This window comes from Saccopteryx leptura, chromosome 3, assembly GCF_036850995.1.
Source record: "Saccopteryx leptura isolate mSacLep1 chromosome 3, mSacLep1_pri_phased_curated, whole genome shotgun sequence".
Taxonomy (NCBI): domain Eukaryota; kingdom Metazoa; phylum Chordata; class Mammalia; order Chiroptera; family Emballonuridae; genus Saccopteryx; species Saccopteryx leptura.
This window is the reverse complement of record NC_089505.1, coordinates 121,710,299-121,723,736: the sequence shown is the minus strand read 5'-3', so window position 1 is coordinate 121,723,736 and position 13,438 is coordinate 121,710,299. Positions and strand designations below refer to the sequence as shown.

At 56.0% G+C, this 13,438-nt stretch overlaps 1 protein-coding gene across 1 annotated transcript; it reads right to left on the bottom strand.

Annotated features, from left to right (window-relative positions):
* Nucleotides 1–1,286: 1,286 nt before the first annotated feature.
* Nucleotides 1,287–3,846, bottom strand: FOXD2 (forkhead box D2). The gene has a single exon (XM_066372165.1). The coding sequence runs from the start codon at nucleotides 3,805–3,807 to the stop codon at nucleotides 2,317–2,319; it is 1,491 nt and encodes a 496-aa protein (XP_066228262.1). The 5' UTR covers nucleotides 3,808–3,846; the 3' UTR covers nucleotides 1,287–2,316.
* Nucleotides 3,847–13,438: the final 9,592 nt, after the last annotated feature.

Sequence of the window (13,438 nt, the reverse complement as noted above, 5' to 3'; positions counted from 1 at the left end):
CCAATCACTCTCCCTTAGTGCAGTCTTCCCACTCGATCCCGATTCTGACCCTCTTCTTATAGGGCACTCTGTCCTCTTCCTCCTCCTTTCCTAACGCCTGGGAATCTGATTTAAGAGACCTGTATGACTTCTTCCTGCCTGCCCCACTCAAGTTCTCTACATCTGTCTTCTTCCTTCTCTGTCTCATTTGTCTCCCAATCTTCATCCTCTGCATGTGTCCTACTTCCTGTGAAGGCTGAATTCCCTTTTGCACCTCCATAACACTCCTCTGCTATGACCTCAGTCAAATGTAGAGAAAAGAGCTACAAAGTAACATTTTTGTTTCACCCAAACCGTTGCCAAACCAACATAGTTCCAAGTCTGGCCACTGGGAATCCCAGGTACAGATAACGCAGCCAGCTGGGAGACTCAAACGGCTTATGGAAGACACTAGACAGCCCAATGACTTTGCACTCCAGCAATAGGTTCTGGACGTGAGCATGGCTCAAGGGTTGAGGAAGTTTCCCCTAACAGAGCAGAACCACATTGACACTCTCTCTTAGCACACAGCACACCTCTAACCCCCTCACACTGGAAAAGAGAGGGGGTTCATTGTCCCCAATTCAAGCCTTTTACTTCAACTGCTCGTGGATGGGGGGGGGGGGATCAACGGAGACTACAGTGACAACAGAAACCTCTCTCTTTTTAGGGACACAGAAAGAGATAGTGACAGAATCACAGAGATACACATTCATGGACACCCATATAAATTAAAACACAGATATTCTGAAATACAACTCACTCCCCCAAAAAGGACAAGGCACAGATACGTGACAACCCAGACATAAACAAATCACAAGCTCCATAAAAGTCCCCGCACATGGAAGCACACAGAAAACGCATCAAGGGACAGACATTCAAATTGTACTTAATGGGTGTAGTATTCATGAGCACTGGACACCCAGATCTGCCCAGCCCACCTAAAGTCTGCACTCAAGGGAGATGAGTCTCCCCAGGTGCATTTGAAACTGCAGGACCCCAGAAACTTTCCTGGACCAGAGCAAAACTGAAAGTGCTGGAGGGGGCACAGGCCTCCCTGAGTCCTGGCCCATTAGCAGCGAAGACCAAGGCCATTGTTTCCTTCAGACCCGATAAACCCAAGCCCTTCTCTGACAGCCTGGGCCGCCCATGGCCCTTCCTCAATCCACTTCTGCCTGAAAACGGGGTTCTTCTGTGAGAGCCCCCCTAGGTGAAAAGGGGAGTTCAGGTAAGCAGACAGAGCTGGTGACTGCTGGAGTTCACAAACATTTATTCAATTGACACCAACGGGGAGTGGGTGGGAAACAGATTTTTCTTTTCTTCCACACAAACCATCAGACGATTTCACAGTCTCCTCAGAGTGGAGAAGTCTAGATCAATGCACACCCAGTGGACACAGAACGCAGATAGCAGCCCGCTGTACAGATATTTACACATAATTACAGGACCCCCTGCCACAGGATGTGCCCTTGCCCACCCCACCCCCATCTCTCCAGTCCTTGACCCAGACCTCCTCTCCCACCCCAAACTCATCGCCTTTAGCTACAATAAATATCCGAGGGCCTGGGACAGAGCAGAACGCTGACAGGGCTGCTGGCCCTGGTTGGCTGGACCCAGCCGGCCACAGGAAAGGGGAAAAGTTCCTTCAAAAGCACCCCAACACAAAAGAGGAAGGCTGTCCCCCCAGTGGAGTGGGATCCGGGGTTTCCGTAGGGACCGCGGAGAGCCCTCGCTGCACCGCTCCCTTCAGCTTCACCTGCGTAGACACAGCTTTGGGTTTCAGAGAGAACGAACTTCCTTGGAAAACAGCAAGGGAAAACAAGTTGAATTTTTCTTGTAAGCACGAAGCAGATAATAGGTGTCTTTAAATTATATTATTGGACAAGCAGGGCCTCAAAGATGGGGAAGGAGCGAAGGAGAGACAGAGAGGAAGACCCCTCCGCGTGGTTGGTGTTTCTGGTGGTTCCGCAGGGCCTGGGAGGGCAGCGGGCAAAGCGCTCTTCCGGGGCCGCCGAGGCGCCGAGGCCGGGGACAGAGGAGGCGCCCCCGCTCCCTCTCACTGCGCACACTGGGTGGCATCGCGGCCTGCGACCTCGTCGCGCCGACTCGGGCCTCTCCCTGAGCGGCGGAGCCCGCTTCGTCCCAACTGCCGCCGCGATCCTGAGCGGGAGCCAGGCCCCGCGCCGGCCCACGGTCTGCAGACTCTGCATAAATAGACTCCCTGAGTTCCGCTGGGGCCGAGGCGCTCCCGGGGGAGGCTGAGCGGCGCGGGCCTACGTGGCCCCGGGCCCGGCGCGGTCAGAAGTGGCAGCCACTGAGACCCGCGACCTTGCCGGCGAACGGGGGCCCCGAGGACAGGAGGGCGTCCCCGGGGTGCGAGAGGCGGACGTGGCCCGCCACCGGGGCCAGCGCCGGGGCAGTCAGCATGGCCAGGACCTGGGCCTGACCCCCGGGGCCCGCCGCCGCCGCGAAGGGCGACCCCGGCGAGCCCTCGCCTCCGCCCGGGGGCGCCGCCCCGCCGCCGTGGCCCATGATGTGGTCTATGGAGAAGGAAGGCCTCTGCCCGGCCCCGCCACCTGCGCCGCCGCCGCTGTCCGTCTTGAGGCCCTGGCGCAGGAGTGCGGTGGGCAGGCCGGCCGCGGTGCCGGCCGCGGGCGGGCTCAGGGACGCGGGGTAGAAAGCTTTGGCGCAGCCCAGCTCTGCGCCCAGGAAGGCGGGCAGGCCTGCGGGGCCCGAGCCCGGGCCCGACCCTGTGCCTGGGGCGGGCGCGGGGGCCGGAGCCGAGGCGGCGCCCGCGAACACCGAGGCCGTCGGAGGTCCGGGGGGAGGCACAGCCGCGCGGCCCGGGGGGACCGACAGCTGGCAAGGCGCGGCGGCGGCGGCGGCGGCGGCGAAAGCGAAGGCGTGCGGGTGCGGGTGCGGAGCCGGGCCCGGAGGAGGGGCGCCGTAGGCAGGGAGCGCCAGCCCGTAGCCGTAGCCGTAGGCGCCGTAAGCGGCGAAGCCCGGCAGGAAGGCGCCGGGGTCCCCCGCCGCCGCCGCCCCGCCGCGCAACAGCAGCTCCGGGTGAGGGTGCGTGTGCGGGTGCGGCGGCGGCAGGGGCTGCCGCTTGAAGCGCTTGCGGCGCCGCAGGAAGCTGCCGTTGTCGAACATGTCGGCCGACTCCGGGTCCAGCGTCCAGTAGTTGCCCTTGCCCGGGTTGCCCGGCTCGCGGGGGATCTTGACGAAGCAGTCGTTGAGGGAGAGGTTGTGGCGGATGCTGTTCTGCCAGGCGGGGAACTTCTCCCGGTAGTAGGGGAAGCGGCCGCTGATGAACTCGCAGATCTCGCTCAGCGTCAGGCGCTTCTTGGGGCTCTGCAGGATGGCCATGGTGATGAGCGCGATGTACGAGTAGGGCGGCTTCACCAGCGGGCTCCGCGTCGCCGCGCCCCCCGACGGCGGTCCCGGCCCGGGCCCCGCCGCGCCTCGGGCCGCCGCCGCCGCGCCTGGCCCGGGGCTTCCCTCCGCGGCCGCTGCCCCCCGGGGCGCTAGTGCGCGGGGCTCGCCGTCCGAACAGCCTCCCGACTCCTCTTCCTCAGCCGCGTCCGCCTCGGCTTCCTCCGAGGGAGGCTCGGGGCCGTGAGGGAGCACGTCCCGGGGGACCCGGGGCCCGGAGCGGGCAAGGAGGTCCCCCCCACCGCTGCTGCTGCCGCCGCCGCCGCCCACCACGTCTATGTCTGCGTCCGCCTCGGATAGCGCGGCCGGGGAGCTCTCGGAGGACATGATCTCGCAGCAGCAGCTGCCCAGGGTCATGGTGCCGCCGCCGCCGCCGCCGCCGTTCTCCGGCTTCGCTTCGGCCGCGGCTCCGGCTCCGCCGCGCTGCCTCTGGGGCGAGTGTGTTTTGCGCGCGGGCGGGGAGGGGGCGGGGGACTGAGGCGGGCAGGGAGGGGTGTACCCCGGCTCCGCAGCGCCCCCTCGTGGCCGAACTCGCCTCGCTCGCCTCTCGGGGAGCACTCGGCTGGTGGCCCTCTCGGCTGCCCCGGGAACCCGCGCCGGGGCCTGCACCCGGAAGGAGCTGAGGCCTCCTCTCACCCTGACTAGTCTTGGCCCCCGGTCCCCCCGGGATGGGGGGCCGGGGAACTCGTCCCTCGCCTAGCGGCTGCTTAAGGCGGAAGAGCTCGAGCCCGGGGCGGAGCTCCCTGAGCCGTGCGGGGCGGGGCGGGAGGGGGCGGGCGGAGTGGCTCTGTGGAGGGGCCCGGCGGGAACCCACAGCCGCCGCGGCGGGAGCTCGGCTCAGGCGGGAGCTCGGCTCAGGCGGGAGGCGGGTCCTCCTCTTCCCTGAAGATCCCCAAGTCCTCCTGGAACCGCTGCCTTCTGTGCGCTCAGACCCTGGAGGGTAAGGTTCCCGCGGGCTCCCAGCCAAAGCCGGGAGAAGTAGAGACAGCCCCCACCCATCACCTCTCCCCACGGCGGCGCCGGGACCACTGAGACCGAAACCCAGCTGGAGTGCTAGCGGGGGCCTGAGACCCCGAGACCAACGCGGCGGGAGCCGGGCCGCCGGAGCCGGAGCGGCTTCCGGCCCAAGGGGGGACGCACTTGAGTAATCGCGAAGAGCTCTCAGGCTCGGGCCTCGGAGAGGTGAGAGATTCCGACTGCTCCCCTCTCTGTCCGACACGGCAGGGACCCCTCCACCGTCCCCCTGGCCGCCGCACTGGACTCCGGAGGCAGGGGTTTGCGCGGGAGACCGGGGAGTGCGCTGCCCGCGCGTCGCTCCCTCCCCGAAGCTTCTTCGCGGCGCCCGCAGTCCGGGAGCGCGGTCCCGGCCATCACTCTGGGTTTGCTTGCACTCCGGCGGTTTTGTGTCTCAGTATCCGTTTGTCTCAGGCTCTGTGATTCTGTGCCTTTCTTAAAAGCCTTTGGCCAATCCTTGTCTCCGTTTCCTGTGGAAACCCTGAATTTGCCTCGAGGTCTGTCTGTGGGTCTGGGAATCCCTCGCTCAGTTTTCCTTCCACCCCTACTTCGAGTCGCACTGAAATGCTGCCCCCCCCCCCTTTCTGGCTGGACGGGTAGGCTCTACAGACCGGCAGCAGGACTCCTACGGAGACCTCCCTCAACGAACCCTGACGGCAGCCGCGGGCCAGTGTTGCATTCATCTCTCAGAATCTTGTGCACACAGGTTGGTCCTGTGCCCTTTTCCTCTCCAGCTGGGTTCCTTTACCTCTGGGTTCATTCGGCCTCTTTCTCCCTTACTCTCCCTTCGGGAACCCAGCAACGAGTCGCACCAGCTCAGGCTGGGCCCATCTCAACAACTGAGAGGTGAAAGGGGAGAAGGGCACTGGAGGTGGGCAAGAACTGAGCGGGCGGACGCGCTGCTGCCCCGACAGCGCCGCGCAGTGGCCAAAGCTCGGACACGCGAGGCCTTAGACCCAGCTGCTCTTCACAGTCACAATGCTGACTGACAGTCAGCAGGTTACTTACCCTTCCCAGCCTTAGTTTCTTTCTTTGCCTGGTAGTTAAGAGCAGGAAGCCTGGAGGCTTCAGGAATCCCAATCCTGTACTTACCAGCTCTACCACCTTGGATAAGTTTTATAACTCTTTGTGCCTGTGTTTCTTTCTCTTAAAATGAGATGAAAAACACCTTGGTCGTGACTAATACGCAAAAGTAACCAAATCGTTCTGGGCTACTTTTGGAGATGGTATTGAAAGCACTGTGGAAACTCTTAGGGAGAAAGAAAGGAGTTGGAGGTGGTGTAGTCTCCTACCTACCTGGTCCAGCCCCCTGACTGGCTGAGTTACCACTTCGGTCTCCAGTCGCTGTGCTGAATTAGGTCCCCTGAAGATAAGTGCTGGGAGGAGAGCAGGAGGGAATTTGCAGCCGCTGCAGGCTGTGTCTCAGCAGGGTTGATGTGAGAGTGGATGAATTCTTCCTTTCACCAACAGCAGCCTCCAATATACCGAATAACCTAGTGTAAATGTAACTCTTAAGTTCCACAGCTCCAACAAGACCAGGGCTGGATGCAACTCTTGTAGAATCCTCATGATAGAGTTCTTCATCCTCCTGAGCCAGGAGGGTAAAGGCATATCTGGCTGCATGTAACTTGTGAGCGCAACTCCTCTGGGCTCCATTCTGGATCCTCAAACCAAGAGGATCCACCTATGTGCTGGACCTGCATAAACACTATTCTTGAGAAAAAGAGAAGAGGTCCATTCCTTAAGCCAGGGGTCCCCAAACTTTTTACACAGGGGGCCAGTTCACTGTCCCTCAGACCATTGGAGGGCCGGACTATAAAAAAACTATGAACAAATCCCTATGCACACTGCACATATCTTATTTTAAAGTAAAAAAACAAAACGGGAACAAATACAATATTTAAAATAAAGAACAAGTAAATTTAAATCAACAAACTGACCAGTATTTCAATGGGAACTATGCTCCTCTCACTGACCACCAGTGAAAGAGGTACCCCTTCCAGAAGTGTGGCGGGGGCCGGATAAATGGCCTCAGGGGGCCACATGTGGCCCGCGGGCAGTAGATTGGGGACCCCTGCCTTAAGCCATGGGCAGGAAATTGAGCAGAGACTTGGATTTGGATTTTCCTAGGTGATAAACCTATGGGGGGGGGGCGCTCTGGAGAAAAGTTTCTTCTATGAGTCCAGATAAACTCACATACCTAGGGTGCTAGATTTAGCAAATTAACTTTATCTGGCAACTCTACACATACACCCAGCTTGCTAGATCTCTCTCACCTCACAGACAGTTTCATTATCTACCACCCAACAACTCCAACGCAGCTCAGCTCTGCTAGTGTCTAATTGAAAAACAAGACTGGTGCCATCCTGCTCCATCTCACCTAAATGTCTTCATTTCTTTCCTTGCCAGAGCTCTCCTGGTTCCATAAGCTCCAGGCCTCTGCCCAAACTCAGGAAAGACTTGCTGAGGCATTTGCTGCCCAGATATCCTGGTTCTAATGCTATAGGCAGAGCTCTACAGAGCAGCTGCAGCTGCTGGCCCCTGCCTCTGCCTGGCTCTGCTCCTCACCCTGCTGTTGAGACTCAGGTTAGGGAAAGGGGATGCAGGCTCCCCGACCTTGTTCTGCAAAGTGGAAGTTATGCGTGATTTTAAGGAATCATCTGGACCCCCTTCCCACACACACACTTTTTCAGCAGTGGAAATCGAGGCCCAGGAGATCATGTGACTTGCCAGATTCTGAAGCTCCCCTTACTCCTAGCTAGGTTAGACCCAAGTGTCTGGACACCTAGTCCAGTCCTGATCTGTTTATCCAAATGACTGCTTAGCCTCTGACCCGGATCCACTCATGCTTGAAGAGAGGTGTTTCTGGGAGCTTCTCATCCATCCCAAGGTTCTGGGCCCATTTGTTTTGAGAAATGCCAGGAGTAAGTGCACTTGGTTGCTGGAAAAAGGGTGACCTGGAACTCAGGATTCCTTTAGTTTCTACCCTTCTCCTGTGACTCTAGCCTTTCTTTCCTCTGTGACCCCGTGTTAGTCTGTCACTCCCCTCTGGGAAACACTGGGCACTTTTCCAGGGTCTGGGCTCCAGCACCTCTGCCTGCAGCCTTCAAGAAGCAGGAGGCAACAGGATCTGCGGGATTTGGTTACAAGAAGTCATGCCCAGGCTCTTTCTTCCTCTGCTTCACTATTTGGCCACCTCCCTTGAGCAGCCCAGAAACAATTGGGAGGAAGAGTTTCGGGGGCACCCTTTCGAAAGTTTTCCATTCCAAAATGTTTGGATAACATGGAGAAGGTGTTGCGTGTTTGTTGAGATGTGTTGCTATCAGTGGGCGGATCGCTCTCTCCTGTGTGGCTCCTCCTTTCCCTTCTGGTGGTCCACGTAGACATGCTATTCGAGCTCAGGAGAATCTCAGATGATTATGAAAATATAATTAAGTCCATCGCGAAACTGGCGAAGAGCTGAGCTGAGCTACCTAGAGGCGGGTGGCTGCGTGGACCGATCGGCCACGGCCTTCCCCGGATTCGAGTTCCGCCAACACAGAGATCCGTCCCTTCCTATGGCCCGCTGCAAAGCGGGGCATTAGCTGGGATAGGAAATACAACGCCTATACACTTCTCTCTTTTTATTTACATACCTGGCCAGCCTCGGGGAAAATAGCAAGACTCACGCAGCCGCCCCCCTATTCCCGCCCCTCCACGGGGCTGAAGCTCTGGACAGTGTTTTGGTGCAGCCATTACATCCCCTGATCCCAGATCTTCCCCTGCTCCAGAGCAATCGGCGCCCTTGGCTGGGCTGGGAGACAGGAGACTCCAGATCTGTGACCGGCTGGGCGAACCTTAGACGGCGGGGCTCCCTACGCACAGGAGCAGGACGCTGGATCAGAGTTCAGGGAGAGTCCGGCTAAGGACCCTTCTCCAAGCACCAGCACTGAAAGGGCCTCCAGAGTGTGCGCCTTCACGGCCGAAGCCCAGCTGTCCACCCCAGGCACCGGCTCACGAGTCCAGGGCTTCTCCGGCACCCCCCACACCTCTGTACCCTCCACTTCTAGGAAGAAATGTTTTCCTTCCATTACGCCTGGCCGCAGTCCCTTCCCAGCCCTGTCTACCCCGGACTACGTGACGGTGGGGCTCGCTGGAGTGCCCTAGGACTGGAGACCTGGGCGGCGGGTGAGACTAGGGCGAGCTGCGGGGCCTGTTCGTGGGACGAGAGTTGCGAGATCAGGAAATGGTGAAAACAGCGCGGCTCCCGAACCGCCCGACCTGGCGGCCAGCTTCGCAGCGACCGCGGGAGGGCAGGCTCCACACGCCCGGAAGACCCGATGGGGGTGAGGGGACGCGTCCAGATCTGTCGGAGCGTGAGCCTCGGGTCTAGTGTCCCTGATGTCTAAGTGCGTCCTGAATTTCTGGGTCAGAGGGTCCAATTTTTTGTCCACGCGTGTATTGTCGGTGTGCCCCTCCAGTAACAGTGACTGCGTGCCCGAATACTTCGCTGAGCACCCGGCGCCTGTCCCGAGTCTTCCCTTTCGGAACGCGGAGCTGTGCCGGGTCCTGCCCTGGAGGCCTTGCCCTTTCTCCGGGGCCTGAAGCCGCGCGACCCGGTTAGGGGACTGCAACCCCCTCCGAGCCCGCAGCGAGAACCTGGCAGGGAAGAGGCCGTGTGAGGGTGCGCGCTTGAGCAGGTGTCTGAGAGGACGGCAGACGGAGGGGGCAGACAGCCAGGTGGACTGGCCTCCTTCCGATTACGCGCGGCCTGCTGGGGCAGTCAACCTCGGAGCCCGACGCCCCTCCGGGGCCCTGCATTGGGCAGCAGGCAGGAGGGAGTAGGGTACTGAGCCGTCTGAACTTGGCCACTTAGGCAACCACACGAGCACGCGTTTAGCCTTTCCGATCCCTAAGCAGAGGTGGAAGCCGTAAGGTTAGGTTCGCCTGGACGGGTGCCCGAGGCCTCTGGAGGGGATGCCAAGCCGCGGAAGTCCCACTCAAAGAGGGCTAGGGATCGGCGGGAGTCCTGGCCTTGATTCGAAGACGCTGGTTACGGATTCCTGGGGAACAGCGCCCTCTGGAGGAACCGAACATCCACACAGTCCGGAATTGGACGAGGAGGTCTGGAGCCAGAGCTTCCTTCCCCACCCCACCCCTTTGACAAATTCATCCCGAGACTGAGAACCTCCGGACACCTCCTTGAGCATGCTTGCCTCCTTCCCCAATCTGTACCTATGCTCCAAAACCCTGCTGAATTCTCGCCTCTTGCAAAAGCCCAATGTATCTTCCTCTTTTTCTGCTTTGAGCTCCACGGAACCTAAAAGCTGAACCCTCTACTCCAGCGCTAGCACCCAACACAGCACACCCACCTGCTTCCAGCCTCGCCTTTCTACAGAGAGACCTTAAATCCATCCACACCACTCACCCTTTTCATTGCATGCTGGGTGTGCTGTTTTTCTTCCCGCTCCTCCTTGCCCAGTAAAGTAAGACTAAAGTCATTTATTCCAAAATTGGACTGTAGCTTTTCAAGGTCTGCTTCCCATATGGGGAAACTGAGACCTAGAGAGTGGGCTAACTTGTCCAAAGTCATAGAGCAAATTGGTAGCAGAGGTAAAACTAGATCACTAGTCCTTTTCCCCAGACCAAAGCTCTCTCTAGTCACCTGGATGGGGAACAGGTGATGTGTGTGTGAGTGTGGGGGGGGGGAGCTCATTTTAAGGGGAAAGGACTGGCTGGAAAACTTTTGACATGAAAGAGGGGAAGTGCAGGAGGGCACTTGGTGGGATGAGTCAGTGCTTCAGGATGGGGCATTAAGGAAGAAAGGAGGACAAAGCTTCGTTGGGAGGTCAGACTCTTCCTTCCCCCAACCCCAGCTTCAGATTAAGCTACTTTGAAGGGCTCCAAATTTCAGGAGTGGGCTAAATGTCTCAATAGGCAGGTCGGCTGGAGGGTGGGAACAGTCTCAATTCAGGCAAATATCATCCTCATCTCTGCCCTAGGAAGGGAGGGAGGGGCTGAGAAACTTCTGTGGCTAATACACACCCAGAGGGTGCTGCTGAGCCTTTAGTCAGCAGTACAAGTCCTTCCAGAGCTTGAAATTATAAAGTTAAGAGAGAAGCTGGGAGGTTGGTTTGCGTATAATTTGCATAAGGCCCCAATGATACTGGCCATGCAATTTGAGGCCTTCTCAGAGATGCTGTTGGTGCCGGTCTGCATGGGCTACCAGGCAGCCTGGCCACTGCCTCCATGTCCAGCTTCTCCTCTAACCCTTACACTCCTCTCATAACTGATTTGCTCTTTCTCACCTTTTCACTCAGGCTCACTCCTGCCTGGCTCATTCCTAATCCTTCATCCATTTCAAATGTCAAGCTTTATAAGGAGCTTCCCCTCAACAACACCTCACATTGGCCAGGCTGTGAGGGACCCCTGCCTCTGTGCTCCCAAAGACTTAACTCCCTCTGTTGTCATGATTTGTTTTCCAAACACCCTTTGTCCATTGAAAGCTTCTTGAAAAACAAACATTATATTGTTTTTATCCTCATCTGTCTTCCTCCACAAATGGGGATAAAAGTAGTACCTACCACATTGAATTGTTGTGAGGATTAAATGAAATAATGCATATAAAGCACTTAGCCCAGTGCTTGATACTTTGAGAGAACTCAATAACTATTTCTCATCATTATCATTGTTATTAATCCCTCTACTTTCTGCCAGCCACAAAACCTAGCACATAGTAGGTAATTAATGTTAGTTATATGGACACATGAATGAATGAATGAATGAATGAATGAAGAATGAATGGAGTGACATCTCTTCCTGGTGTCTTATATAAGTGTTCAGTAGAAATAAGTGTTCTGAGGACAGACATTGTTTCTCCCCCCTCCAGATCCCATCCCTGAGGGGAGGAAAACATATCATATTTCCCTATCACAGAGAAATTCTTCATGGTCCCTGACCCCAACAGTCATTGGATTTCTCTTTTGTGCTCTCTGCCTCAGTTTCCTTCTTTGAAATTATTGCAACAAACTTCTAGTTATAAACTAAGTCATGGGGATGTATTGTACAGTGCAGCATAGGGAACAGAGTTGATAACATCTGTAGTAACTATAATGGTGACAGATGGTTACTAGACTTATTGTGATCACTCTGTAAGGTATATAAATGTTGAATCACTATGTTGTACACTAAAAACTAATATAATACTGTATTTCAATTATTATATAATTTAAAATAAATGAATAGCAAAATTTTAAAAATAAAATGTTTGTGACCAATCATACCAGCCAAACCCTGCCAAAATCTTCCAGAGGCTCCTCATTGCTTATAATGTAAAACTCAATCGCCTTAGCATGGTGAGCTGAACATGTTTACGATTTTTGGGTGTCCCACTTCTTGTTGGTTAAGACCTCCTCTCCCATATTCTATGTGGTCCTGATGGTACTATTCAATTTCTATCCCTCTCACACTTCCCTCCAAGAGAAGACAGGCAACTCAGTTGGATCCAACATAGCACTGCAAGTCCCAGGCCCAGTGATTGGTCCAGGCATCAGTAAGTGACCTAAGCTGAGCCAATCACTGCTTCTACAAGATTTGATATATGGACTCTGGGACTCTAGGAGATATGGACTCTGGGGCTTTGGGACATATGGATCTTGGAGGGGTGCTTCTCATTTGGAATTAGAAGATACGCACATAGGCTTAACTGTCAGCGGCCATCCTCCCTGTCATGCAGAGGAAAACAGCCTAAAGAGAGAGACAGAGCATAATGATAAGAGTGTTGAGTCTCCCAGCTTTGCCTAAAACTAAAACCCTTAGACTTTGCAGACATTCAAAGATATTCCCCTTTTTGCTTAAATTAGTTTGAGTTGAATTTCACAAACAACAAAGTTACAAGAGAGAAGAGTCCTGGGTTCCTGAGATCACTGAGGTGCCGTTCCACCCTGAACTACCTGCACAGACTATTCTACTCCACCTCCCAAACCTCAAGTCCAGCCTCTAGACAAGGGGTAGCTCAGGCCAAAGCCTGGCAGGCCAAGCCCTAGCCAGGCTGCCCAGTGAGGGAAACAGTGGGCAGAGAAGACACAAGCTCTGTCCTGGGAGACCCCCAGCTGGGTAGGGCAGGATAGCAGTTACAAAGGCCATTCCACCCAGGCAGAGAGGACAGGGCATATTCTGTTCCAGAGGAGCCTGCAGTAGAGGCCCCATTTGGTGAATGACTAAGGTAACCTATAGCTGCCTCATCTTGTCAGCACTCTGCACACTATATTGTCATCCACCAATATTTGACTCCTCTGATCAGAGGCAGTATTTGATTCATCTCTGAGTCCTCAGAGGGAGAGAAAGTTGTGAATTCCTGTGAAGGGCAGAGAAAGGGAAGCCCTTGCCTAAGTGCTTGACTAGGGACTAGACCTCTGGTTTAATGACCTCAGCCCAGTATGCTCTCCTCTATTTCCCTCTTACAGAGCAGATCTTTGCACCTAGAATCACCCACCCCACTCCCATTTGCAGCCCCTTTACAGGGGAAGGCTACCAAGGGCTTCCAAGAAGAATGGGGTGGCAGCTGGGAGGAGGATCAAAGATCTGGGAGGATTTCCCAGAGGAAGTGGTAACTACAGCCAGTTTTTCTCTCACACACCAAACATTTGGGTTTCCCACTGGAGCAAGTGCCTTTCAGTCACCAGAAGTCGCCCTCAACCCCACATACCATCAAAATGGATTCTGGCTTCATTCCACTGATTTCCTGATCATTTGATCAGGTGCACACAAGGTGGCCAGCAGGTGGCGCTTTTGTCTCCACAAAATTGGTGAAGGGAGAAGAAAGAGGACAACAGTACCAGGAAAGGGAAAGGAGAAAGGAAGCCTGGAAGAGGGAGGAAAGGAAATCAGAAAGATAAAGGAAACCAAAACCTGTCACTTGGCTTGGAAAGGTGCCTTTCCTGCCCCAGACTGTGGGTGTGAGAGGTGGGGAATATGTATTGGAATGAACTAAGGA